This window comes from Leptosomus discolor, chromosome 2 (genome assembly GCF_034619465.1).
Source record: "Leptosomus discolor isolate bLepDis1 chromosome 2, bLepDis1.hap2, whole genome shotgun sequence".
NCBI lineage: Eukaryota > Metazoa > Chordata > Aves > Leptosomiformes > Leptosomidae > Leptosomus > Leptosomus discolor.
In genome coordinates, this window is record NC_141392.1 from 7,246,214 (window position 1) to 7,274,070 (window position 27,857).

General features: G+C 36.4%; 1 protein-coding gene across 2 annotated transcripts in view; it reads right to left on the bottom strand.

The window, feature by feature from the left end:
• CAMKMT (calmodulin-lysine N-methyltransferase) overlaps positions 1 to 27,857 on the bottom strand; it is a 218,461-nt gene that overhangs the window by 32,474 nt on the left and 158,130 nt on the right. For both annotated transcript variants that reach the window (XM_086460916.1, XM_086460915.1), the window contains 4 exons: positions 11,309 to 11,369; positions 8,293 to 8,347; positions 7,175 to 7,238; positions 1,928 to 1,994 (listed from right to left, as the gene is read on the bottom strand). In XM_086460916.1, coding sequence (XP_086317042.1) covers positions 1,928 to 1,994; positions 7,175 to 7,238; positions 8,293 to 8,347; positions 11,309 to 11,369 — 247 coding nt within the window. The remainder of the gene's footprint in view (positions 1 to 1,927; positions 1,995 to 7,174; positions 7,239 to 8,292; positions 8,348 to 11,308; positions 11,370 to 27,857) is intronic.

The following is a 27,857-nucleotide window of genomic DNA, read 5'->3' on the forward strand; positions in this document are numbered from 1 at the left end:
AAGATGATAATTATTTTGGGGATTAGAGAGTCATTTGAATACTTATTTTGTAAAACTTTACAGTGTTACAACAAATCTGCAAAAGCCTTAAGAATGGGGCACTAAAAATCAAATTATGTGTTTATTACAATGAACTTTATGTTTTCATATAGTACTTCATTTTGTAATTTAATTATTTTCTTTATGCAAATAAGGCCCCAAATGCTATTGCACTCAAAAAGTTAAACACTTGACATTTTTACTCCTTAAAATGCAACATTTTATGACGTCTAGGTATGTTTATTAATTAGTGATTATTAACACCCAGTAAACAACATCGTGTCTTGTAAAAACACAATCTTTCTTCACAGCGTGAAGCTGAAATCTATTATTCACTGATTCCATATGCTGAAATACACTCAAATGATCACAAATGACCTTAAGCATTAGATAAATGTAAATGAGGACAGGGTAGAAAATGTGCTTTTGATTGATATCTAAAAGACCAGGTTTGAAGTCTTGACAAGGGATGAAATCTGAAATCTCATACAAAGTAGACGGCAATTGGAAATCTAAAAAATCTAAGCTTCTGGATGGACGTACCACGCAGCCTCTCCTCGGCAGGGATGAGTGTCTGACGCTGCTCACAAGAAGCGTTCAGCACATGGAACCTGAAAGACCATTCCTGGGGCCCGCGTGGCCTTTGTCTACTTGGCAGGCACTTATTAGGATGCAGAGATATATCTCTAAGTTATATGCACGTACACCCTAATGAAGGCAGAATTTTTCTAACCCTAAGTGCTCACTTAAAAGAACTTCTCTACAGAGAATGGCTACATAAGCATAGGGATAAATGATGTGAATGATAGCCATTAAAATTGTATGGGTTTAACCCTCTATGTTAATAAGCTTATTCTGCTCTAACAGCTTGCCTTTCTCAGCCCTTTTTCAGCTTTACTTTTGTCACTTTGAGGAGGACTGAGAGCCCTTCTGGAACAAGAATCATCAAAAAAAAGAAGATTTAGACACACAAATAAGAGTGCATTATTTGCTCTTAGGTAGCCATCCTAAGCACATTCTAATTCTTAACCCTATACCACAAATATGAAATACTTTACAATTTACTTTTAAAATACTACAAGAGATGAACACACTTCAATTTTTCAGCTGCTTCCAGCCCCTACTGTACCTGGAGACACTTCAATGAAATAGATAGTTAAACAGCCAGCCTCAGTGGCACCACCTATTACAGGGTGAGCCAGGACATCATCTGCAACCAAATTCTCTGAACCTCTACAACACTCACCCTCCAGAGCATGCCTTCGGGGCTGATTTAAGAGACAAAAGTTGGTGCACTACAGAGAAAAATGCCAGGTTCGCCCTGCACCTTAGGACACAGTCAATGAGAGAAGGGCCCGAGCATGCTGTGCCTGGCTCCCATGCTCCTCATCTGTCTTTGCAATGACAACACAATACTGATTGCCAGACAGGATGACCAAAAAACTTCCCATGGATGCTCCAACAACATCTGCCTCAGGGGCAAATGGGATTCGTTGCCACCCTGAATTCTCAGAGCTATTTAAAATGAAACCTGTCAGTGATTTAGGTACATTTGTTTCAAGCCTCATATTCAGTACAATGGGTAAAGATGACTCTGAAGCAGCCAAATTTCAAGCATGCACTAAACCACAGCTTGAAGAGACACTGTATGTCAAAAAAAATAAAAAGAGAGGTTATGTCACCAAGATTAATCATACTGTATTTGCTATGTTAAAAAGCAATTAACTTTTTTAATACTTCCAAATTTCTGTCTTGCATCACATACCTACTTGTATATACATCTGTGTCAGCGCCAGTAATATAAGTCACACTTTCACACTTTAATATATTTCACATTAACTACACAACTACATGCAAGAATCAGTAAAAGAGTTTAGCAGAATCTTACCAGCTTGACACTTTCTGAGCCTTGAATACTCCTGCATTTTGGTTTCTTGTGATGATCTCACTTACATCTGTGCCGTATTCGTTAAGAATTATCTACAGAACTAGAGCAGTAATAAAAATAATAAGAAAAATATTTTTTTCCATTATTAATGACTTCATAATGTCTTTTACCTGTTGGGTCTTCTTTAACCTGTGCTAAGAGTCAGTCTTTTTTTCAGAAGCATAAATTTTACTTTGCTACTCCAGCACATCAGACATGTATCTATGCAGCAACTGGTTGTCCCCCTCTACTTACTGTTTCATTTAAGGAATTGCTAGCCCTGTAGCCATAGAAGGAACTGAAAAGTACTTCCCATGCTTTATATACATTTAAAGGCAACAAACAGTAGTGTTTACAAATATAAGAATCACAAACCTGGTGAACAGAAATTTTTTACCACGGTCACTTGATGTCCAGTTGAGTTTGTGCTGCTTTCAACTGTATCACTAGATCACAGTGCTGAGATTTTGGAGGCTTAGGGGTTTTGAGTACCTGCCCTGCCACAAGACGCATACCTTTGTTCCTGGCTCTGTCTGGGTGAAATCCAACACACAACGGGAGCACCTTAACCTATAGGTGAGGGAATTTCTAGTTCATTTGCTTTCTTGAGAATGGTTTGGAACCACCATAAAAGATAGTACAAAGCAATAAATGCCTTTTCTTCCCCATAGGCACCACAACAGTGACTAAGCCTCATGTCCCAATGCCTCAGCCTCCTGTCTCAGCTTCTTTCAGTTTGGAAGATCAGGTCACAAATTTGGGTAGCATTCAGGCAGGCCAAAGCAAGGGCTGTCAATGAACAGTTTCAAGGGAAACTGTGTCCTGTCATCTATGCCTAGAAAGATAAACTTCACAGTCAGTCGTCGTGGTTAGTGAGAAGCCATTGGAAGGAAGAGGTGCAGCAAGTAACTGAAAACTGTGACAATACTAGGTGTCACCCAGAGTAAACTCATATGTATTTTGAATGATTCACTCTCAAATATAAAAAGATCATCTTAAATAGACATTTTTGGTAAAGATGCCAACGATCCCTCTTTCTTATTTAAAGTACAGGAAATCTGATGCTAATTAGGAGGATGTTTCTAGGTGCAAAAAATAAGTCAAATTCTTTCCAAGTGCTCTTATAAGAAAATTGAACATTAGCGTCAGGCTAATTTAAAGTATCACTGATGTATCTTTTCATTTGCTTTGCTGAAATCACATAATTGGCCTTCCTAACACAGTTGACTATTTAAGAAGAGTTATTTTGGGAAAGCCTCTACATCCAAACAATGTAAAAGAAAAGACAACTGATATTTCGTGAAGGCAAAAACTAGAAACAGAATGACAGAAAACGGGTTTAAACAAATCTCTGTAGTTTGGAAGTGCCTTTTAGATCTTTTCCACAACACGCAATGATAAGTAGTAACGAATGGTCTATACCTGCGAAGCAAAAGGAAGGCATAAATAACTCCATGAGCAAAGCGTGTTATTTTTAACTAGAGGCAGAAGTAACATTGCTGATAAATTAGCTACACTGCACTTAAATTATATAACTTAGCAAAACTATTAATAATTGTTGTAAACGTGTTAACAGTAGCTTTTTTTTAAATAATTTATGAGCCCATGTCTTCAGGCATTCAGGCTGAACATGACCTTTCTAACCTAAATTTCCCAGGACTGTTGAAAGATCCATACGCTATATTTTAATGGCCATTATAGTGCACTGCAGCAATGTTTTGTATTATTGATGCTTTCAGACAGTGGTTTAAGTCACTAGTGCACGGTGTGAAACAGAGCTAAGGCAGAAGGCACACAGCCCTTCTGAAACAGGAGGCAATTTTTCCTAAAAATGAACCTCATCCTTGGATTTGGACATGTCGAACCAGGTATAGATGCTTCCAGTGTTCTAGGGAAATACAATTTGATGTTTGTGACTGACGATGTCATAGATATTACCTAAGTTGGAAAATTTGTATCTGAGTGCATATCACCCAAAATCACAAAGGAGTATGAATCTGATAACTCTGCCTATATATATCTTTATTATTCACTTGAAATATCTATATTTTTTCTTTTTAATACTTTATTTGAAATGATCCCAAAACACAATAAACCAACAATGACGTTTTGAATGAAGCTGCAAAAGCAATAACATCTGTCTTTATTTTATTGATTTTGCAATATAAATGATCTGTTAATCAATTAAAATCTGCCCCAAGATAAGCAAAAAGGAGTGAGCTAGAGTGAAGTCTTTTAAATGGACAAGTAACTCAAATCATAATATCCTTTTAAAAACCTTCATAAACCTCATGCATAAAACCACTGCTTAATATAAAGTATAGCTACATATTTCACAACGAAATGATTAAAATGACAACAATGATTTGAAACGAACATATTCGTAAATGACTTTAACTTGTAACATTTCAACAAGATATCCTAATATAGATATTGAAAACATACATAGTGAATATTTCATGTGGAAGTACGAAATGGAGAATAATGTCAAAAATTAAAAGAAAAATCAAATCCTCAAAAGCTTGAGAGTTCACAAAGCAAAGCTGTTAGTTACGCTCACTGAATAGCGATAACAACAACAAAAACAACAATAATTATGATGATGATGATAATACAAAGGCAGATTCTCAGATGCAATGCACTATTGCCAGGTCGATTTTCAATTACATTTCACTGATGTATTCATTTGTTTCTTAATGTGCTCATCTTGCCCATTAAGAATAATTAGCAGGCTTGCTTGGTGATTTCCTGGCTTCTGACAGTGATTTTTTTTCTTTTTTGTTGACAACCACTTTTACTTTTTGGAAAGTAATTTTTGGATATTATAGTATGACTGGCATGTAATTTAAGCTTCGTAAGAAATTTAAAGGGAAGATGTAAACAGTAATTTTTAAACAAGATTATTTTAATCTATAATACCTACATAAAAACATAATACTAGGCATTAACTATTCCTGAAGAGCAGAGTCTAGAACAGAAAACAGTATTTTATATCACATTAATATAATTTGGTATGGTAAACAATTAAAAAATACCATCAGCAATAATAAAAATTAGTAGATATACATCATTTGCAGTCTGTGGCAATTGGGGCCAAATACTATTTCCAAGTACTCTAAAAATACTGATTGATTTCAGTGAGTCTGGTGTGGCTGAAACAGACTTAAATTTAGCCTAAACTTCTGTTAGAGCTAGTCACTATAGGAAAGAATGCAAAAGAAAATTACCATAAGACAGATCATAAAATTACTACCGAAGTCCATAAAACACATAAAATGCAACATAAATTTTATTATGTGCACTTTTAAGAATACATTCCACCTACACTGTAAAGTTCTTAGTCTGCTGCACTTTGGCACCCTGCTAATATTAAGCCCATTGTAAAATCCAACACAATAAAAGCACTTTGAATGCTGAGCCTTCAGAGCACTAAATGTTAAAAAAGAAAAATAAATTCCTGTTAGAGCCTTCCACCAATCGCTTCCCTGAGAGGTATTCACTGAGTGAATACAGATGAAGACTTCTCATAAGACTTTTGGGAATAAAACATATTTCTAAAACATATTGGGAAAAACTAAGGTGTGCTAATTAGATGATATTAACAGTATCTTTAATCAGGAATAAAACCACTTTGATTTGTTTAATTCTAAAGACTGAGTGAATACTTTTAGCACTCCCCAATTTTCCTTGTTACAGAAGACTTCTAAATCTCAAAAAAGTTCAGGTATGTTTATGGCATCTGCTATGCAAGATATTTGCTGACCTGATGATTACTGAGATCACCTGAAGCTTTCTGTAGGTAAAATGACCTCTGGTTAAATACCTATGCTTCTATAAAACAGACGTTTGTTTTGTTAGGCTAGTTTTGAAACATATTTTTTTTCTCCCACATTTTTTATCTTCATAATGACATAAAAGAAAGATCGGAAGGGGTGATGCTGATTAAAATACACGGAATAACGAGTACTTCCTCCACAAGACATGAGTATAATAAACTAGAATTTAACAAACAAGAATCCCTGGAACACAACTGTGAACTTGCATTTTCAAGAAAAAGGAGACTTTTATAAGGCTTCATTCAAGTTTTAAAAGATATGATCTAGGATTGGCTGTTTTTTTTCATGAAATTGTTGTAAGCAATTATAATTTCCTCAGTTACCTCTGAGAAAGTCTTTTTAAAGGTAGTAGCTAATACTATCGCACTGCAATGTCTCCTGTTTTAACAGTCATCAGCAACTGCAATTTTTTTTAAACCACAAATTGGTTTAACTTTTTCTTTTTCACTAAGTACTTATTATGTTAGCTCTCAAATACATACAAAGCTCAAATCTCAGTAATTCTGACGATGCAGTGGCCAAAACCTGAAAAACTAGTCTGCCTTAAAATGCAAATAGAAAGACTACCAAGGAACAAAAGCAAATAGATATCATCCTTTTTTCCCTCTCAATTTCTAAGGGCTATTAGTATTCACTGTATATATCTGTTCTTCTTCTGTGCTGATATTTAATGTGGCCACAAATTATGCTCGCTCATTCTCTCGCTTAGCCAAAGTCCAGTTCAATTTTCTGAACTATGTGTTCATATTAGAAGAGCATAATAGCAATTTATTGTAATATAAGAAATGTAATAAAATACTTTCTACAAGGGACAGAGGAGTTTTGCAATCTTACATCAAGAGAAATAATGATAAATTGATAATTGATTAAGCACACTAAATGGGTAATTTGTAGGCAGTTATAACTTAGCAGCAAACAATGCATAAGAAACCATGCATTTCAATATACACTGGAAAAGCTATGATAATATACAAATACCGGGTATGTTTTAAGAGGCTAGTAAAAAACCCAACAACCTAGTTCTTCTGCAAAACGAATATGTGATGGGGAGCTAATGATTTGATTCACTGCTACACCTCCTGTAGCATGCAGCATACACACAGGAATCTTTCAGAACTCAACCATAAGACAAATATTTACTACTGTACTTGCTCTATACCAACACGAGCATTTTTAATTAAAGAAGAAAAGGTGGCATTTATTGTGAGGGAAGCTGTAGCTCTGTTCAGGATATTCTACATCTATTTTTTAATTACTTATGTGGGGACTTTTTCTTAATATACCCCATGCTGTCTGTCTTTATATCGATTGTTACTCAGCCAGTAAAAAGGAATGAGCACAACAAACCGGTTTTCTATCTGAATAAGGATACTTTTGATGGCCTTTTCATTTCCATCAGTTAACAGAACTTCTTTGACATCTGCAGAAATAGCAACCTGAAAAAAAGAGCACAGCAAACAATGAGCAAATATGCTTGTCTGTGTGGAAGTGAAGACAGGAGTGACAAGCCTTCAGTATCATGCTTCCTCACCTATTTCTCTGTAACAATCTTCAATCTTTTTTCATTTTATGTCTGCATTATTTTAATCATTCAATCAAATCAGTCAATACTTTTATCATTCCATTTGCGGGAGCCTCTATCTTGCTATCATTCTGTTCCGTAATTGCATTGTGACAGCGGATGATGGTATTCTGAGAGGCTTTCATTTGCGGGCTTCTGTTTATCTAGTAGAGCCATCATACAAGGCTGTCACTCTGCCTTTCAGCTTGCTTCTGTCTGACTGCCTGATGCCCTTCATATAACTTTGCATTGCAGGCAGATGGCTTTGTAAGGGTAATTTTTTTGTGAGCTTTGACATGCTCGCACATTGGGCTGTAACCTCGACACATTGTATAAGAGCGACAGGTTTGTCAAATGCCAATCAGTGTAACAATATGCTTTTATTTGTAGAGACATAAAAACTTGTCTAATGCACTGCACTGCTACATAATATCTCCTGAATACATGACTCAGAACCCAGAGAATGGTGAACGACTCTCCTGAATGGCCAATCTAATTCAAAAGAATCTAATTACCGAGAGCTCTGGATCATGTTTGTTGGTGTAATAATGCAGGCAAAACATTAGCAGCTATATCATGGTGCTCCAACTGTGATTCGCCAGGCTATTCCTGTATCTTAGCAAATGGGACTATAATCTGAAAAAAAAAAAAAAAGCTTCGGCTATGGCAATGAAAGACAGACCGTACGTGGCCTGGAATGTCACAACAAGAGATATTGACTACACGGAGGTAAAATGTTTCTGCTCATCGAGGCAACCATAAAATCAATATGATACGAAAGCAAGTCAATCTAGAAGGTCTCTCAAGACTCTGCAGCTTGACCGCAGCTGAGGCTGTTGACAGTTCTCTGACCCAGCAGTTGGAGGCACTGGAACATTTTTCCTTTTGTTTCTTCCTCTGAATGGGATTGGAATTGAGAAAAGACCTACCATGAGCCCAGCCAAGCATGTCATGCCACCCCCTAGCTCACACACAGCAAGGTCCCTGAAAGAGAGAAAGGAAATGGTAGAACCCATACAAATTAGATGAAAATGGTCAGAGAGACATATATGTTACAAGAACAAATTGCCATCTGCAGTAAGAACTGAGCTACCAGGAAGTTGTAGAGACATGACTAGGCTACCTCATGTCGTTTTGCGTTTTAAAAATAATTATGAAATAGAAAAGTCACAAAGCAGGCAAATCAGTGGGGGTTCCCTCATTAGTGTTCAGTGCAACATTACCACCGCTGAGCTGAAAAATCTGAGAAGGTTCCCTTTTTTCCCTTGTCAATGGCTCTGTCTTTTAGAACTAAACTAGCTAGAGTAGCGAAAGATAATTGTTAGGAAAGGATAACAATGTTAATCCACATTCATTCTTGCAAAAACAGTTAGAGAAGTAAATGGGGAAATTAATATTATTTATATATCTCTCCATATAGTTATGTCTAAAAGCCTTTTTATATTAAAAAGACAGAAGTTTTAAAACAAGCCATATACCACAAAACAATTACACATGAAGAAATCCGATCCTTCAATTAGCACTTAAAACTGCAAGTGACCTACAAACAATGCTGTTATGAACAACGATGGGAACCGCAAACAGTTAAGCCACAGAAAACTAAACGAAGTTAGTGTCAAGAGCCTAAACTGAGCCTGAGCAGAGGGTTGAATACATGGTCTAAAAGGCTGCTTTTAACTTAGACCATACTGCACTGTTATTAAGACGTGCATGTGAAATATAATTTGGAGCAGAGAGTGTGCCGGATGGGAGCTTGCAGGGGGAGCCATAAAGAATGTCCTCCAGAGCCATGGCCTGCCCCAGGAGGGGAGGAGGGAGGGATGGTGACCCCGCGCCGAAACTGCGTGAAGTGGCGTCTAGGGCAAGGCAGAGACTCAGTTTAGGAACACGCTGCTTTACAGTTAAATCTGCAGCAAATGTTACAGCTAGCAGAAACGTTCCCATTGAGACATTTTTGATAGACAGAAAATGGAATTTCAGCTAAACAGATTTTTTTTTTTTTTTTGGTGCACCTTTTCTTCACCCCTAAAATACCAACATTTGAAAATCTATTTTTATGTGAAAGTATTACCTCTTTACTCACTCCACACCGATATTTAGGAAGAGCATCTAGGATGCTGTATCAGTATCAGTATACAGATGCTGGTATTTTGTTCACTGAGGCCAGTAGACTAGGCTGTACGGCTGTATACTAATGCTCACTGTCTGGATGGGATAGTTGTATTTTTCTTAGACTCCACAAATTTTATTTGAAAAAGTCTAGTTGTCCTAATTAATGGAAATGAGACAAAAGACGGACATAGTTTGGAAGAACAAGCTGTACATAAACTCAATGAGAATATAAAACAGACGTGGGAAATTTTCAGTTTGTGGTTTAAATAGAATGATTATAGTTTTTTTCTAACATGAGTTTCTGTTTTTCTAAATCATATATGTCATAGATATTAAAATTATACATGTATGGTTATATATATAAGATTTACAAGGCACTTAATCCTTTGTAAGAGTCATGCTTATTGAAATAAACACAGGAAGTATCGAGTGTGGGGTTTTTAATGCATTTTGAACCAAATTTGTACGCACATAACAAATGAGCATATACATACACGCATATACATATTTATGCATATAACCATAATTTATTTCAGCACAAAGTTCCCTTATTAGCAAATTTTAAAAATACTTAGTGACATTTATCAATGAGAATTAAAATAAGTAACTCTACTCTGAATGTACTGTTGAGAGGGCATAAACCTGAGAAATCAGGATGTGAAACTGGCCATTTTCTCCACAGAGGTCTGACTGATCGCTGTCTCCATACCCAAACTAGGAAAATACCCTTTTAGTGAGCCTCTGAGAACATGCAGAGTGTTGGAGCCACGGCAAGGGGCTGGACAGCAAAGTGCTACAGGGACACTGCTAGAGCAGCAAAAGTCACACAATGCAGTGTCCAGCTAAACTCGGAGGAAGGAGCGGTGGCTACCAGATTAGGTGGGTTAGCTGCCTCCTCTAATGGGGTGGGCCTCGTTCAAGTGGCAGACAGAGTGGAAATGAGGCTTTACAAACCAGGGCATGCTTTGGTGCCAGGTCTTTGATTTCAGATAGGAGGCCGAGCAAGCTGCAGGAACCAGCTCACAGCTGATACGCTTCCAGCTTTGGTACAAGGGGCAGGGACTTACAACTTGGTCTTCCCTATTTTACCAACACCATATGTACACAGACTGAGGGATTTTGTATACTTCTAGCTGGTTTACTTGGTATTAGCCTTCCACCCTCGCTCAGAACTCAATTTATGCCTCCAATTGCATTGTTATAATGGCTTTTCTTCCACCCCATTCATCCTCTGGACAATGAAACTTCAAGGATTTCCAAGTGCAAAGCTCTGTATACTCAAGGGGAAAGACAGAGGATGCAGGATAGCTTTTATTTTTAGGTGTTCCAATTGGAGCTTTGATAACTGTCTTCTACAAGTTTAGAAAATGTGAAAAACCAAAAACAAATAACAGTGCAGGATGTCTCAAAATTGTTCCACAGCACTTAAATACAGGTGCAAATTCCTCTATCGCTATATGCAGTGATTATTATGTATTTTTATCAGGTAATATTTTGCTTGCTTTTGCAACAGATGTCAGTTTAAAGAATGTCTTTTATTTTTCCTGACCTTCACAATCAGTACTGATCGATTGGTGCTTCACTTTTGTTTCCCAAAAATCAAAGTGAAATAAAACGCCTTGAGTGGAAATCAAAAGTCTTTGACATATAGCAGAAAGCTTGCTGTGCAATATTAGTACCCAAAGGCAGCTCAGAATTCTTTGTTAAGAGCAACATGCTTTCACCTTGAACATTTTAAATTTAATCTGAAGACTTAAATCATAGCAATCTTTACCATGCAGATACAATAAAACTAACAGATTGGAAAATATCTTTTTATGTTTAACTCTGTACCTGAATATTTCATTGTGCTTTAGGCAGTAGTAAGCCAGCACTTCTTCAGATGGCCAGAGACCTATAAAACAAAGATATTCGACTTCTTAGAACAGATTTTTTTTTTTGGCCTAAAACAATATTTGAATACATATTACCATTTGCAGACCTCTCCAACTGTTTCATTTTCTAAATTTGCCATAATACCCAGTAATAAAGAAACAAATAAGACTTTTAATGGAAGACTTCTGATTTAAGCATTGAAACTGAATATTTCATAGATTTCATCCAACTAATGATTGGAAATTTACTCTACAGATACACACGCACACACACATAAAAATACAGATATATCTATTCATATACATACAATTGTCAAGACCTTAAAAGTTATACAAAATTTAATTACATGAAACTTCTGACATTTGGGCACTCACATGAACACTAAACTGTTTGTACCAGGCCAGATGCGAGGCCCACCTTGCCTTGTAGCTTGTTTCTAATAGTGGACAGGAGCCCCCTCCTCTTTCATTAGCTGTCCTCTACAGTAATTTAATTTCTTCCCAGTTTCTTTTTATTTAGCCCCTTTTCTCTTAGGTTTTGTTAGGTCAGGCAGCAGTCTGACTGTAAGGGACACTGACCAGCAACACATGCTAAGGACAAATACAGCACGAGGGCAATAATGCAGCATGATTTCTAGTTGTGGCTCAAGATGTTTCTGAGGAGGAGAGGAGATCCAAGTGATAAGTTCTGTTTAAGTCACCAAAGGATTTTTCTAGTTGTTCTGTGGACTGTGGCAAACTTCAACGTCCCGTGGCAGGAGGCGCCACTGTTTTACCGTGCTGTACAAAGAAACACGTCTTCTTTCTTGTGTTTTATTTGCTTCCCTGTCATTTTCATTTGAGGCCCTCCAGTTCTCACACAGGAATAGACAGGAGCTATCATGCTTTTTTCACCTAATGTGTATTATTCATGACTTTATAAGCTTACATCATAAAACATACTGGTCATTGTCAACCTTGGCAAGTACTTGGAGGCATCCATCCAAATTTTCCCCTCCAACACCACCCACTCATGAAACTCGCTGTTTTGTCAGACCAGTTTCCCACCTCTAACTGAAGTACCATGGCCCACGGAGAGGGCAGCACAGATCCTGCGTGGCTTGCACGCTCTCCTGCAGGCACCAGTCTCCACTGCTGGGAGGAGCTTGGGGAAAACAGACTTGTATCCAGGCACTTGAGTTAGGTTCCCAAAATTAAGGGAGGATAAATCAAAGGCATATGTAGCCAAATTACAGTTGTATGTGTTTTTCGTCTGTTGTTGCTTAGCAATAAAAAAAGATGCTTACATGTCTATCCAGAGGTAAAAACCAGGGTTAGCCTCCCCCCACAACACACAGCATTATGAATCAATGTGACAGAAACTTAATATTACAAACTACAGACACTTCAGCAGTTTCAGTAAAATTAAAAACAGACATGTGGGAGCATCCTTTAGATATTTCTAGACAGGTAAACTGAATTCCACGCAACTTTCTATGTATGTGCATTCTTTGGACCATTTTTTATAATTTTTTATTCTTGAGACTTTAAAAACTTCACAACATATTTAATAGAAGCAGAAGTTTGGGAGAAAAAACTGTTTTCCTTTCAAATCACTTCGAGCCTGATTGTAATGATCAAATATATAACTCTTCCCTTCCATCCAGTAAGTATTCTGAACTACCCGTACTCATAGTGATAAATAACGAACATTCATGAATGTGTTGTCTGCACACAGATCAAGCAAAAGCCTAGACAGGATTCGGCCAAAACTTTGCATATAGCTTTTGTATGACAAAAATCTTAATGGGTGGTTCACGTGTATGACAAAAACACTAAAGCAATATTGTCCTGTTTATGACTGTTTAGGCTGATTAGGTGTTTGCAAATGTGCTATTTTGCTTAGACTTGCTAAGGGTTAAAAAGACATATTCACACACGACTACCCATTCTTCAGTGAAACATAACTAAGAATTGTACAGGATTTTCCATCTCCCTTTTGAGCATTTCAATGCTTTTGAACACTGAAATACGCTAAAATGACAGATTTTGCAATAAATATAACAACTGTTTAAATATTTTAGTGTGTAATATAAAGAATGTTTCCATTTGTAGTGACTGGTGTATACTCAAGCAATAAAAGTGTTTTTTTAATATTTATTGAAGACTCAGCCAATTTAATGCCATTTATAATACTTACATCTCACATTACAAAAAAAAAAAACCCAACCCACAGCCACAAACACAAAAAACCTAAACCCTTTTATAGCAAACTTTTAGCTTGAGCGAGTTTTAAAAATAGTTGTCAGTTGTGGCAAAATCCTTCAACATCTGAGTTTTCAGTACACTCAGTCAAATGTGTCTCGCTTTTCTACAGTTATTATTGAAAGGGCACTTTGAATGGTGTCACTAAATCTTTTATGAGGGGTCATCATTCTTTCCCCTGCTACCATTACAATGTTGATACCAGCTGAAACTGCAGGTGTATCAGATAGCTGTGTGCTGAGAGAAGGGTAAAGCACCTTTGGAAAGACAATGCTCTTCTTTAGGCAGATGCCAGCTATGCACACGACCCTCCTCCCTGCTCCTTTCCCCCATAGGGAAGGCAATATCACCTCAGCAATGATATAAGTGGCCAGAAGCTAAAGAAGCAGGAGTCAGGAGGTCTTTCACGAACACAGGTCTCAAGTGTGGAAGCATACCATGCTTCCAGGTAAGCTAAGAAGCCAGACGCCAGAGTACCTGTGTTAATTTTAGTAAAAGGAAAAGCTTCTCGTGCTTGAACAGGTAGGTAAGCCTCTTTACCTTCAAAACAGGGATAAGCTTAAGGATCCATGTGGAGGAGTTTGCATTCTGTCTTCTTCCCCTTCACTCTGACCTACATTCACCAACACAATGACCTACATTTTGAAGTTGCAAGTGTGAGATAGTTCTGCTTCTGCTAGAAAATATACAGCTGTAATGCAGAAATGCAGCAATTCCTATGAGTTAACAACTACCACTAGGTTGTGAAAAGCGTAATTTATTTCCTGTAAACACATACATATGGAGATGGATTAAGTCTCCTGTAAACATACCTAAAATAATTCTTTCATATTTAAAATAAAATTCTTCTCATTTTGTATTATGAATTTGGTTATAAATACATAACATAGGATGGGCACCTATTTGCATGTGCAACTACTTACACACAATAGTGAATTGTTTACACATGTATAGGCAAAAGAATACCAAAAGGCCCCCAAATGGTGCTTGTACTTGACAAGCTATAAGTCCTAGATAAAGGGGCTAAAAATCTCACTGTACAAGGAAACACAGAGAAACAAGAGTTTGCTTTTTTAAAAAATAAATATTTTGCAACATTTACTGGAGGGTTTAAAACTACAAATAAAAAAAGTAAGTTGCGTTGGTGTTTAAAGGACTGTGATCTGGCATATCTGAAGATATGGGAGAGCGACAGCGCTCACAGGACAATGCCTGTCTGCATCTCAACCGTTGGCAAGTAACCTTTCACCATTAGGATCCAGTAGGAGACCCAGTACAAATGTGCCGTAAGAGCGATGATGTCTGCTTCCAGATAGCTTCATGATACTACAGCAGGGTAGTAGGGGTAGAAAAACATTATCACTTAGTAGTATGATGATGGATGGAGAAATGCTATATACACAGAGACATATAAAATGCAGGCATTTCTACAGTACTTATATCATAAAATCCCACCACAGCAATGGAGTCAACCTCACAAGAACTTGATGAGATCATGAATTTCTAGTGCCCCAGTTTTGCACACCAAGAGGCAAACTAGGAGACAGATTGAGTTACTTAAATGCACAGAATGAAATTATGGGAAGGCCAAGAAAACCCAAAAAGACACCCAAACTTTTCCTATAGAGGAAAAACACTAACAAAAATTACGATAATACTCAGAACACATAGATTAAGTTGGTTTTATTACCCTCAGTGCTTGCTAATGGAAAGCATCAGTTCCTTCTGCACTAGCCATGGCACAACAGTTCTTTAAAGCAACCTTCAACCCACATGGACTAACTCATGTGTAGACAGCCTTCTAAGCCTGTTTTGTTTTAACCATCAGGTGGAGCACCACTACTCTAAAGTAACACAAAACCTGTGCATCTTCTGCAGTGACTAAAAACGCTGAATTCTGTATGATATTACAGAAAATTTTCTACTAGAAATAAGTTATCCAGTATTTAAAAAAAAATGAAAAATTATTGTTTCCCCTCTGTGGCTTTTCAGATGTTTGGATAACAAATATCGAGATCTGAAGTTCTTAAAGAACAGCATGTTATTACAAAATTTTGAGGACAGAGTGCCGAGAATTTTGAGATGTATCTTTTTGAAGGAGACACTTGATTATTGGAGCTGTTACGTCTCCGCACTGCTCCATAGGTACAAAGAAGTCGCAGTAGCTACTGATTACTTCAACTGGGATAGTGCAAGATTAGTGGAACTCTGCTCTACTGTCTGCTAATGCAGGAAACAAGGGGCAACCGGAGGTGACAGGTGAACCGTCACCTGAAGCTCTGAGTAGGAGGTATAAAGCTATCCTACAACTGCTTCACTGATCTAGGAGATTAAGATATTCCATTCCAAGCTGAGACAAACAGCTAGTTTTGTCATTTTTCTCTAGCACTTCACATGGCCACATGTAGACCTCTGACCTCAAAATTCAAATTTCAAATGTCTTTTATCTGCCTTATTAAACTATGAGATGTCTTCCTAGTTATTTGAGGTTTCAAGAAAATTTTGCACAAATCCTATCTTAACCCTCAAAAGCAAAGCCAATTTAAGTTTGAAAAATCAGTCATTTTCCCCAGATGAATATTCTCAAAAAGATCTTTCTACTATGCCCTGATTCTTGACTGCATGAAATCACCTTATTTGCCTTAATACATATCAAAGTGAGAAGAAATAAAAAGCATTATGGGCAAAAAGATGAATAATGTCTCAAAAGAAATAGCAACAATTGCACTGAGCAATGATGAACTGTTGTCTAACCCTAAGAAAAGTATTTTTTATCCTTCCTGACACCAAGACACATTATTGGTAGAGAGCAGAAAAACTTTTGGCACCACAATAGACAGTGCAGAGGCGTTCAATTATGTACCTATCCAGACAGGCAACTATTCCCCATGTCCTCTGCTAAAAGACTGTAGAGTAGATGGAAAATCCCCAAAACTAAGATATCTACTAGAATAGACTATCCTAGGAATTTAATGTAAGGAATTCCAGGAATTCAAAATAAGGGCCTTCCACTCTTACTGTAGCATCATTACAATCCTAACTTTACAGTATCAAACCTTGTTTTCTACTGACTAAGCCTTATATTTGAGTCACAAGAAAAGGTAAGTTTGAGGATTTTATCCTGGTTAGTTTTTGTGTGGATCACCACCACCATGCACAGCAAAAAGCATGGTACACCTGCCGGAGGTCCTGGAGAAGTAAGACAGACCCATCTGCAGCAGAAGCAGATAAAAGAGGGGTCATCATCATCACCAAGTTGGTTGCAGATGGCGTGCCTGGAATTGTAAAATTTAATTTGAGAGCAGATTTTCAAAAGGTGAACAGCTACAAAGTACTGTGCCCTTCTGGCCACTAGACCACCTCAAGTGTCGACATAAGAGCTAACCTGATTTGAAAGTCCAAATGCCTAATTTGAGGCTCTGCATTCAGAAATTTCACCCCAAGTGTATTTGGAAGCGAGCAACTTCAGTGATAAATGCACACAGTGTGAAAAAAGTATTTAATAGCCTTTACAGGAGCACCTTACACCTGTGCCTTACTGCACCTGACTTGTGCACATTGCAAACCATCTTTTAAGTCCAGTGAAGAGGAGTAATTTGAGGCAGGGAGAATGGCTAGCTTACTCTTCCACAGCAGGAATGCTATAAGTGAGTTTGAAAAGGTACAAGAACACCAGAAAAAATAGAAGATAGAAAGAGAAACATGTCTCACCATTTTTCCCTATGCACATACATTTTATAGAAACTCTTGTCTCTCTCTCAATCTAAAGCAGAATTCATGATATTCAGATCATTGAAAAATATGTATAAGCACCGGCTGAGATCTTCAGCCTAGGCAAAATGGCCTCAGCACTGTATCTCTCACTTTCATTCTCATTATTATTCATGACTAGGAGGGAAACATGATGGTCTGCAATCTGCAAATTTCTTTTAGAGCACAAACTTAAGAGGCTCAGTGGAACTGATGTGGAAATACAGTAACAAGTCAAAGCTGCAAATGTGCGCATATCTTTTCCGTAAGAAAAATCGGCAAACTCTACAAATCTACTTGTATGATTGTCTTTAGCATGCTTTTTTTCAAATGAATGAATTTGATTGTGTTGTGTGGGGTTTTTTTTTTACCTAGTTTTCAAATAGTTATTAAAAATTAAACAACACTGGAACAAACCTTTTGTGATTATAGCCTTCATTCTCCTGCAAAAAACTGGATCTATAAATTTATGTACCATTGTAGATGTAAATTACAAAATTTTATATTCAACTATATTAAAACATCTATTCCAAAAATGATTACCAGTTGTGAAAAGCAGACAGGCTTATCACTTGCTGTCAGTTGTTCATGTCTAGTTAAGCAATAATGTGCTAAAACTGCTCTTTTGTTTTGTGTAAGAATTTTGGCAATAGAAGAAATGAACACTCGTTTAATAAAAACTCAGGCTGCTTTTTGCTTTGATGGAGGAAGCAGCTGCCTGTTTTCATTTGCTGCAGAGCAGCAAAACCCATCAATATAATAAGCAGCTTAGATGCATCCATCCACAGCATCTGTAAGGATATAGGGCTATTCGCTCAAAACCAATCCTTGGTTTAATTTTAACAAAGATGTGTCTGACATATTTGAAAATGCATTATAATAGGGTTTTGAAATACTAGCATTTTCTCTTTTCTTTTTAAATACTTTTCACAGATTTTGAAAGGCAAGTATACATATTGGAATGATAGAAATGATAAAACAAATATTGCTATAGCAAACAGCAGAACTAGCCTAAAAATGCAAAGACGGAACATTAAGAGATGCCTTCTGGTTCACAGACTCTCCTGTCCCTTGAAAATACAGAAAAACAGTATTTCAGTCTTTTCAATGAAGGGTTTTTTCACCATAACCAAGAGAAGAGAAAGATACTAGAAATAAGCATCCCAGAAAAAAAAAACAACCCTGCAAAGATCACTGATACATTATACAACTATATTTCCCGAGATACTTTTTCTTCCCTCCCTCGTGCTTTGTTAGAAGTACATAGATTAACATTAATGCTCATTTCCAAAGATACTTATCAAATTGTTTTCTACTATTGCCTGAAAGTAATATAATTTTTTACTAAGTTTCAGCATTGTGTTTGTCCCAAGTGACAACTTCTAATTGCACTAAAAATTTTCAAATAAAAATAGTTACAGGACTTCTATATATAATTAAAAAACAAGAAGAGAGAGATAAAAGACCACCTGAGTTATAAACCATAAAACTCTATCTTCATTCTAAAAATGTGATATGGTACATTTATATTATTAAAAATTCTTAAGACATTATTATTATTTTAGTGCTGTTCGGCTTTCTAAGACCTTTCTAAGCTGAGCTTTTAGATGATTTGCACATTAACTGAGAAGTCAGATAATTCTTAATCCTCCTCTTTTTCAGATCCAATAATGGATAAGGGAGCATCTTAGCATGATCAACTAGCAATCTGCCTAGCCTGAGTGGTAGTACACCTGAATTTAGGATTAGTCATCCGGTTTTCATAATATCTGATTTAAATGAGCACTCATTCTGGGAAGTGTAGGAAAGGAATACTCAATGATATTTGAACTGTACCATTTAAATATGCAACCATAAATTTTGAGTGCATGCATATTTATTTGCTTCACAAACAAAAAGCTATACAAAAAGGAATATTTTAAAGAATCATGTCCAGAAAAATAGTTGGACAGTTCAATTAAATAACTGTTCTTTTCAGTATTCACAATAGCTTATAGATACAATCAACCATATCTCAGCTGTAGCCTTGTATTTCTATCTAGTCAGTTCCAACATCCTAATTTCACTTTTGTCTATAGATGAAGTGAGGAACCTAGTTGGTTTGGGGTTTTTTTGTGTTGGTTTTTTTGTTTTTTTTTTTTTTTTCCCCCAAGGGATTTATGGGTTGGGCTTTTTTGTTTGCTTTTTTTTTTCTTTTCTTTTTTTACAGATATTTCATGGGTAGAGAAGGTAACGAACCTGTAGATTAACTGTTTACTAATATTGTTTGTCTTCTTCAAACATTTGATACAGAACATGTAAGTTTGGGTAACCGATCTATGTACCCTTTTGTAATGCTCAAGATAAATAAAGTGAAATTTATTTGCATGATTGTCATTATGTTTGGAAGCGGTGTCTAGAGCTAGGATATCTCATGGGTTTTATTTTTTTTTCCCCCATCAAACTGGCTGAACAAAGATGACACCTTATTGGTCCTAGCAGCTTCTGATTCAGTATTTTCCTCCTTTATCAAACTCTGCTATTCTACACAGGTTACCAAACTATTAGAAAAGCATCTGCTCTGTGCTGCCAGGAGATATTAATTTTGTGCAAGTGGAAAGAACAATTGCATGCACAGTTCAGTTTGAAGGCTTTGGACCACCCCTCTCTAACAAAACAGTGTATCTCAGTACTTGTGAACTTCGTGTACTGGGTAAAAGGGGACCACACATCCTACATATTCTTAAATGAAATCATTAGGTCACCATATTCAATGAGCTTTGATTCTTTCTCCAGGGGTTATCTTCAACTGGTGCTACGTGTGCAATTTTTAAAAGTCTACGCTACTGGCAACCATCTGCTGCAGGTGCCCAAAATCCCCCTACATCACTAAACCTTGTTTTCATCTCTCACATGGGATTACATTTGTAACAAGTTATTTAAGTGAGAATGCTGCACAAGGATGAACCACTCTCAGACATCTCATCTATTTATAGATCCATGTGGATCTACGTTCCATATGAATTTATACTGTTAGAGTTAAGGCAAATATTATCACTTACAGAGAAGGAAAACATTTAAAGTTTTTTCTGAAAGGCCAAGGATTAAATAAGCATGAAGATCCTTTAGATCCTTCCAGGTCATGTTTGACATAAATGCAAAGGGCAACAGAAGACAACTTACACTACCATTGCTCATGGCTGGTTTTTGCCTGAACACGTTTCAAGAACCATAGCTGTTGATTTTGCACTTTTCATGAGCACTAAATACAACAGGCCAGATCTTCAGCTAGTATTATGTAGTATTATGCCAGTGTATGCCAGCTAATGAACCAGCCTTGAATTTGAAATATTCATGGTCTCTCTGAGAAACTAAGTAGCCTTTATTTTATTAGTATGTGCTAGAAATACTGCTTCGGATCACTTTGTAGAGTCAAATCCAAGGGCATCCTTCCCAGGAAATCAATGTTTCAGTGGGTTATGTTAAGGGAGGATACAAAAGTGGTAAGAGTAGAATTTAAGTCTCCAAAGCGGCCTGAAATATTAACAACCAGTTTTCCCTGATTACTTTCACATTTCCCATGTTACTGTAATAAACTATGACCTAACTGACCACATTCTTTTTCACAAGGCATAAATAATGCAAAAGAGCAACACAGGTGCTACAAGAATTCTGCTGAAAAACGTTGTAGAGCTGGATAAACACTTACTCTTTTACACTCTGACATGGAAGTGCTCTTAGGTCAAGAATAATGTGCTTTGACTAAGATATATAGCTTAGGGACTTATGCCATTTTTCAGTGTTGAAAGAATGTATTTCAGAACATCCAGTGGACTGAGTCTCAAAAACAAAGAAACAAACCCAAAGCAAATCATTACACCCAATTTAATTAAATGAAAGCATGAAAGAGCCTATGAGTTAACTTCCTAATAACATGTTTAGGTTTATCGTTGGTAAGTCTTGAAAAAAAGTGGATGAAGCTCTTAATTAAAGTGAGCACATGTTCTCTGACTTCAGGAATTGCTCAGTCATACACCATCACAGAAACTGGGCTCCATCTTTTGACACTGCAATTGGAGTGGGAGACTTTTCCCTTGTGCGCTCCATTCCATGGTGACCACAGACCCTTGGGTGAGCCTAGGATTTTTCCTAGGGAGTAGCAAGGTTTTGCAACATCTAACCTAGGCCGCTTTATTCTTTGAGGCAGATTTTTTACTAATGGCAAAGCCAACACAATGGCATTATTTTCTATAGCATTTCATGAAACACTACATTAAATCTGCATGCTCAACTCCCATATTAGCAGGTAGACTCTTCAATACCTAGATTATGTTTTTTCTTAATGAGTTTTGAGCTCAGACTTTAAAAATGGAGAGGCAGGTGTATAATCTTCTGAAATTCAAACTTTTTCCTTAAGGATTAAATGTGTTGTGACACTATTTTCATATAGCTCTCCATCAACAAAGTAATAACACTGTAATAATGAGGAAAAACATATTTTTAAAAAGTAGTTGCATGTCACCATTATAATAATTGGCAGTTAACAACAAATTGTTGTTGTTCTCTTTTCCTGTTAAGAGTTTGAGTCACAATAAAATGTGTCCCATCCCTTCTGGGGAAGGGAGGGGGTAGAAGAAGGGATCATGAAATATATGCAATTTTCAGATATAACACACTGTTGAAAATGTAATTCTCTATGTGTTCTCTTCTGAAAATATGTTCTATATTCCTGGATTGTCTTTGCTATCAGGAGCAGGATTGAAATCTCCACTTTAGTATTTATCTGAGGCTGTGATAGCTCAGTTGTCTGCCTCCAAATGCCAAGATAGGGGGAATCTCATCAACCGGAGACCAGCTGCATGATGGGCAGTTAATAGATATATCAAACCTTAGGATATATGCTAAGCTGAGGAGATGATTGGTCGGTTGATATACTGATTGATTAGCATAGGGAGAATGGGTTTCTTCTTGACAACCTAAGATTATGCTTCAGCTAAGCTCAAATTGCTTACACCTCTTCTATTGGGTTTAAAATTACAGTCCTGTCATCTAAAATCTCTCTTCAATGAAATTTTTACCATATATAAAAATTAAAGGGAAAAAGAAAGTAGGTGCAATGGATAAGAGTAAATGGAGTAGATATATTTCACACTACTGCTGTTGGTACCACTAGAAAAAGTTGATAAGTAAATCCACTTGAAATATGTTACATATTCTGTACACTACTAGAGAGCACTTTACAATAATTTAGAAGGGGAAAATATAAAAAAGGAATCAGTGCTGATGTTGCTTTGAAAAAACTACAGTAGTTATTAAGCAAAGTAATTATACAGTTGTGATACTACAAATACAGTTTTGTCCTCTTTACAGGCATTTCCTAGGTTTCGTAGAAATGTATTTAAATTATATTATAGATATCAGACAAATACCATATAATGGCAATAGAATGCATCACATCACAGAGGAAGGTTTACATTCTGCAAGCCAGAGAAGCAACATATATACTTTTGTATCTTTCCTTGAATTTGTCCAGAATTTGTTTTCCCAAGAAAGCAGATGGAATTAAATTTTATGTACAAAATATTTTAGACTGCGTCATCAGTAGGGCACGGACACTTAAAGAAAACACATTAGTTGTAAAAATTACTATACTATGTAATTATATGTTGCAAAACCAAACACATTTCTTACACATATCGTTCATTAAATGCTCAGCATTACATGTTCTTCATAATACTGGGCTTTGTCAGTTGAGAAAGATAAAAACGCTATTAAACAAAACAGTTAAAAAACCAAACAAACTTTTTATTCTCTTTAATTTGATACTTTGAAACACTTCTCTGCTTGGGCAAACAAGAATTTAGTACTCATGTAACAAAAGGAAAGTGGCTTATCGAGAATGTTGAAATCTGCATTAATAAATAAGACTGGGTTTCTCAGATTTTTTTCTTCCCTTTCATATCTGCTATGAGCTGTAGGGGATCAGCTGCAACTCAAATCCCCAGCTGAACAACCCAAATACAACTGAGTGAGCAGACTTAAAACAAGGCCATTTATTGGTGCCTGTTATGCAAACAAAGCATCCAAGTCTTAGAAACAGATGTCAACTGAAGCATATGCTTACTGTAAACTGGAATTTGATTCTCTTTATAAAAATAGACTTAAATGGGCCTTCAGAGACTAGGCTGCCTCTTGTTGTATACCATTGCCTAACTTGATTCAGCCTTAAGCTTTTTAAAAGATGAATAGACTGATATCCAAGGGCAAAAAAATAAAAGTAAAAAAAAATTAAATGGGAAATAAATGATAACATGTTGGAGCAGTTCCCAGAAGCAATTTTACAGATTTTCTCTAAAAACACAAGACAGGAAGTTCAAAGCACAGTGCAGGTCACCTACGGCATGTCGAGTTATCATTTTTATACCACTTAGGGTGAAAAAGGGACTTTATGTTCAAGTAGCAAGTTTAGTACTCTGCTTTTTCTTCTTCTCTCTTTTTTTTTTTTTTACCTCTTCTCACATCTTGATGCCTTTTAAATGTCACTTATTTTACATGAGGCAGTTGGTGGAGACATGAGTCAACAGCAATCAGAACCATTATCCCCTGCAGCGAGCCCTGGTCCTAATGCATTATGACACCTTAGCTGGCCAGCCACCGATTTACCTTTCTGCTTCTTAGGGAATTAAGTGGCATCATGTGAAAATGGTTGTGATATGAACAGCATGGGCATAACTGGTATTAAATTTACCTCTCAGCCTAAGTGAATTTTCCTCACATGTGACTAATCAAAATGAAAGCTGTGGACATGGGCAGATCTGGCCAGCACTTCTCCACCCCTGGGATTGGGGCTATTTTGTTTTATCTCTTTGTACAAGCTGGCAGAAGTTTAAAGTGAAGGGGATAATCCAGTGCTGGTGTCTTTATGAAATAACATCCTTACATGAAGAGGCTTTTAACTGTCTGTCGCTGTCCTCTCAAAAAAAAAAGAGCGTGACAATCTCATTTTGCTGAGCACCCTCCCATGAAAGGAGAAAATAATAGCCATAACAGCTATGGCTAGTACTGACCTTACATGATCCATTATCCACTAAACACTTTAAAAGTCAGTTTTACATACACTGTGGGGGAAATTAGAGAACTATCACAATCATTTTCACTTTAGTGAATTTGTCTTCTGTTTGAAGTCAAGTTACTTGATATCCTCATACATAACTCTCCGTATCGCTCCAAAAAGGAAAGAGGAAGTCTTGCTTTAAAAATCGATCTTGTGCAAAAAGGTGGGAAACACACCATACTTTTCCTATTCTGATTAATAAAGATACTGACAGCACTGAAACTCAATTTAGCGTGAAATTTCATTGGAGTAAATGTGAAATAATACAAAAATCATTATATAATTTAGAAGTGTTCAACATCAGTACAAAAATATTTTTATCAATCATTTCAGCTGAGATAAGTAGGTGCCAAAGAAAGTGCAGGCAGAGCAATTATCATCCTGTGCAGTCAGAAAGATATTTATTCACAGACTAGAGTGACTTGCATTTTACTACAAACCCACTGTGAATGTTACTGATAATAACGGCAGTGCTAGATTTTCCCGAAGTACTGTAGTCTCTTTCTAACAACTCAATTGTACAGGACAAAAATGCCTGGAGCATGAAGTCCTCTCCTACTTGCAAGACTGCTCAGCCTTCTGTGACTGTGAGAATTAATTTCTAATACATGAATTTTAGGCATTTATTTTTTGCTGTAAGTTAAAGTCAGTAGTAATCCGTAGCTCAAATTAGAAGTATATTTCTTCTAATTTTATTCAAACAAATGTTGATTATAAGCTATGACTCAATGGCTCAAATGTTAAGATCAACCCAGTCTATCTGAACATCAGTTTTAGGTTCAAGTTGTGCAAGTTGTCCTTTCTAAGCACGACATTTGGTGATGTATTAAATTAGTTTGAGGTTTTTTTTCTGTGATGGTTTTATTCTGCTTCACACACCAGGGTTTGCTAAGTCCAGACAGAGCTAAAGACTTTCAACGATCTATTACGGTATGTAATGCATGTTTGACTGGAGGAAAAAAAAATAATAATTAAAAAAAAAAGTAAGCAAGAGAAACCTATCAAGACTAAATTATGGTATTTACAATATCAAAACACACTTTCTTATGGAAAGAGAGACATAGAAATATACAGATTTACATCAAAATATCTCTCTCGTATATAATACTCATTTTTTTAAAGAACCTAAGCAAGCATCAATAAACACCACAAACACTCTTTACACTCATTTCTAGAAATGATTGAAGATAAAGATTAGGAAGGGGTTTCAGATTTTTAATCAGGAAAAAATATTAATCATGCATGGAGCTTGCCTGGGTAACCTTCATTTTATCAATGAGGCCACATAATTAAGGTCAAGTTAATGTAGAGATTGAAATTTAGGGAACATGTCAATTAAGATAAACAGGAAAATTACCTCTTCCCAAAAGGATTAGCCTCAAGTGGAAAGGTTGGTTCAGAAAATTACAATCCATTTGGTAAGGAAGAAGGATCCACAGTAAAGTTAAATCTGAAGTGCATAGGCTGGCATATTTTACCCAAAAGAGTTGTAGAAAAAAAAAAAAAAAAAAGGAATAGAATAATCTATCTTTTCCTTTGATTGTTTTCCCTAAAAAAATATGATTTGCATAGCAAAAGTGGTTGCAATAAGTATGACATATGTCTTCCCCCTTTTTTTTATTTCATAGTTTCAGACTTAATTGGACTTTGAAATCTTTAGCACCCACAGAAAACAGAAGGTACCTTGTTTTCAGTGACATCATACATTAGCGTCACTGAAAAGATATCTGGACCAAATAGATATTTGTAAATATCCACTTAAGATTTCCATAACCAATAAGAATTATTATTCCAGAGTTTGAGAAGAAACATGAGAGTGACAAAACACAACCAAAAGTGATATCCATTGTCTAGAGGGTCCTGTCATTTCTTATTTAGTCATGCCCACTTCAATGTCTCAAAACAACTTAAAAAAAATAAAGAACTTCCATTAATTTTCTTTCTTTTTGTTTGTTTTATTGCTTTTGTGACAATACAAGAAAGAAACTAAGAGAAGGTTGAATAGAATCTGGGAGCCCTTAGTAAGATGAGAAGACTCATAACTGTTTGAAACACGGACACTTATAGTGACACTCCTGACATCCTCTGCCAGAAGTTCTGTACCTAATTGCATGCTACTTCCCCACATTCCGAACACAGAATAACAAAGTAAATAAAACAAAAATGGCAGATTTGATAGAGTCAAGGCTCCACCGACTTGAGTGAAACAGTTAACAATGGAAACAGGGCACTGGGATAATGGTTTTTCACATGCTTATCTTATCACCTAGAAGTACATCTGGGAAGCTGGGGTTTTGAATATATATACATAAACCCACCAATGTATGCATGTATTTGTTTTCATCCCAGAGTCTTTATAGGAAGCAATGGTTTGCAGAATTATTACTACTAGCTTTCCTTTCAACAACTATACCTCCAAAGTAACTTCCAAAGCATCCAGCGGAATTTGCCTCATTAAACCTCCTTGGGGGCAGTCATTGCTCTGACAGGTCTGCCAGTACCAAAATGCCCAGGACCAGCCTGACACGACCAATGCAATCACTGCTCACCTTCTGTCCTCTCTGGCTTCTCCTTCCACAAGAGTGGCTTCAAAGTGTTACACTGCCCTGACCACTGCAGCGCTGGGTTACGTTCACTTCGCCTCACAGTCACAGCACACAAATGAACCTAGCATGTCTGTTTACAGATTTGCCGTCTGAGTTGGGTTTTAACCGACGACAGAATATTTTTACACCATCCTTTTTTTAACAACATTCTGGGACTTATATTCTGGGAATCCATGCCAACTTGTCTGTATAAATGTGTTCTTATTTAATAACAATTCCAAAGGTTCATCTTGGGTTTTCTCTTTTTTTTTTTTTTCCCCCTCTTTATTAAATATATACCGTAACATAATCTATTCATAAACTACTGAATTGACATGTACACTATAGGAATTTCAACCTATCCTATCCTGTAGAGGGGCAATACATTATGATAGCCTCTACATAACACTGATCTTTTTAATTCAAAATAAAGATTAATATAAGTATTTAATCTCAGCAAAGCAGCAATATCACATTTCAGTATCAAATTTTTTTTTTTTCAATTCAGCTGTAAACTGTTGAAACCAATCATTCCAATAAAAAGCTATTACTGACCACAAATTTGGGAACATATGTGCCAGAGAACACATTAACATTGCTGCAATATTGCTTATTAGGGCAGCAAAACTTTCCTTTCTTTAAGGAAAGATTAAATATGAAAATATATGAAAGGTAAACAAATGTATCTATAGATCTATTGCTAAAATGTCTGAACAGGAAAACAGGAAAAAATACACAAATGCAGCTTAAAGGCATCATTCCAATTATCCCCTGGGTATTGTTGTACACCTTAGCTTTGTTAGGCACGATAAAGAGGAGAAATATTAGAGCAACCA